This window comes from Penaeus chinensis, chromosome 33 (assembly GCF_019202785.1).
Source record: "Penaeus chinensis breed Huanghai No. 1 chromosome 33, ASM1920278v2, whole genome shotgun sequence".
Classification (NCBI taxonomy): domain Eukaryota; kingdom Metazoa; phylum Arthropoda; class Malacostraca; order Decapoda; family Penaeidae; genus Penaeus; species Penaeus chinensis.
The window spans coordinates 36,047,910-36,050,409 of NC_061851.1; the positions used below are offsets into that span (position 1 = coordinate 36,047,910).

General features: G+C 31.5%; 1 protein-coding gene across 9 annotated transcripts in view; it reads right to left on the reverse strand.

Annotated features, from left to right (window-relative positions):
* The window catches only part of LOC125043311 (stromal interaction molecule homolog), an 87,531-nt gene that overhangs the window by 17,880 nt on the left and 67,151 nt on the right, over positions 1–2,500 (reverse strand). For 7 of the 9 annotated variants that reach the window (XM_047639366.1, XM_047639364.1, XM_047639363.1 and 4 more), the window contains one exon: positions 245–319. The exons of the other annotated variants lie outside the window; for them this stretch is intronic. In XM_047639366.1, coding sequence (XP_047495322.1) covers positions 245–319 — 75 coding nt within the window. The remainder of the gene's footprint in view (positions 1–244; positions 320–2,500) is intronic. 9 annotated transcript variants of the gene reach the window in all.

The following is a 2,500-nucleotide window of genomic DNA, read 5'->3' on the forward strand; positions in this document are numbered from 1 at the left end:
CTGACATCAACAGAACTGCACCTTACTTACAAGACTTTCAAGGAAGGTCTCATTTTATAAAGATATTGCGTCATTCTTATTTTCTCCCTAGTGATGCATATTTTTAAAGATTTTGATGAGATTACTACATTTTGTCAATGAGATAACAAAACACAAAAAGTAAAAACAAAAAACAGAAAAAAAAAAGGCATTAAGAAATAAACTTTCCTAGTGCCCAAGCTCCCACATCAACAAAGCCCCTTACCAGAAGCCTGTGTGTAGAGGGACAGGTTATCATCATCAAAGTCATCAAGGCTTGCGCTCAGACGTGACGAACGCCCTGCAACAATCAAGTCTGGATTTGGCTGTACAGGAACCTTATTTTCAATAAAATTTAATTCCTTTCTTTTACTTTATTTTTCTTATCATCATTATTATCTTTTATTTCATTGTCCTTTTATCATCCTTACTGTTCTAACCACAATAATTTTACAGTAATCACCTCCATAGTACTTTCTTCATATTTAGTGCTATCAATTAAAATTTAATACTTAATGATGCTCAATGGGAAGATAATGCTACACTGACAATACTGTATGAATTAGCTTTTTTTTGGTGTGCTGTATTAAACATACCTTTGTGAAATAGTGATGTAATATAAAAGGTTAAGACTCAATTAACAATGTTCAATTTCATAATACATCAATTTTCATAATCTTTCATGTTAACAGGTCACTGATGGTTCTGGATATAATGGTTTTAAAAAAGTAGCTATAATTTCTGTAGATTAAACAGAGTATAATTCTTCAAATCAAATCTGCAAATTATTTGTAACCTAATATATAATCGTTCAAAGAACAAAAAATAATGATAATAATAATAATAGAAAAACAAGGGAAAAATAGAAAGAAAATAAAGACTTCAAAATGCTTGAATTAGTACAGATATATTAAAGATTCATATAAAAAGAATACAGCACAGCAAGAGTACAACAGACAGACTTAGAAACTGAAGAACTGGACCATCATTACTTGCAGAAATAGCAGATTCTCCCATGAATGGCCATCAATATCATGAATTAGAAGGCACTAAAGGTAGAGGAAGTATCAAAGTACTATGAATGAATTGGCAATAATTGTTCATAAAGCAATATGTTACATTCAGAAGGCACTAATTATATTTACCTATTTCTACAACTTTCTCTTTGTTTATTTAATCATTTATCCATTATCATTTTTGTAATTATAGATTCCTGTGCACTCAAAGCTGACTGCAAACTACATATATATATATAAATATATAAGCTTTGCTGCACACAAGCACACACTACATTGCAGACTAAAAAAAAAAGAAGAAAAAAATGGATATAAAATGCTTTGATCTCAAAATAAGAATGTACAAATCTAACTATATTCTCAAAACAAAAACAAAAAAATATATATATATTATAGAAACAAACAGCTTAATAAGGTGCTCATAACTGGTTACTACTAGACTCATGCACTACCAGTGAATTAACATAACAAAAAAAAAAAAAAAAAAAAAAAAAAAAAAACTTGTCTTTTTCTTCACATAAATATCAGGTGGAAAATTAGTGCAGGAAAAAAAAAAATTATACAGATGTATCCGTTCACAGGAATGTCTCAGAAGATGACACTCATACTTCCATCAATCAACATATGATCTTCAAAGTTTATTTTTTTATTATATTCTTTTTAATGGAAATACAGGTGCACAAAAATTTGTTTAAACTTCAGATCTCTTTTCATTTATAGACGTGATATATTCATGATGACTAGTCTCCAAGCTTTTGATGGAAAGACTAGTAATATATAAAGAACAGAAATAAAAAGTGTGAAATTCATACACCTACATACCTACCTACCTACCAACCTACACATACATACATACATACGTACGTACGTACATACATACATACATACATACATACATACATACATACATACATACATACATACATACATACATACATACATACATACATACATACATACATACATACATACATACATACATACATACATACATACATACATACATACACACACACACACACACACACACACACACACACACACACACACACACACACACACAAAAAAAGACCAAGAACACATACATACCTATGTGCACATGCACAGTACGTACACACACACAAACAAACAAACACACACACACACACACACACACACACACACACACACACACACACACACACACACACACACACACACACACACACACACACACACACACACACACACACACACACACACACACACACACACACACACACACACACACACACACAAATGGATGCAAAGATGTATGTGGACACTGCAAGATTACGCTGAAGACTTTTCTTGCCAAACTCTTCTACCAGAGTTTACTTTGGGATATGAAACTAGCTAACATACACGTATAATCACTAATTTAATGTCACTTGACAGGTACTTCATGAATAAGCTAAGATCCCCTGTAGAGCTTGATTGCTAAGTAG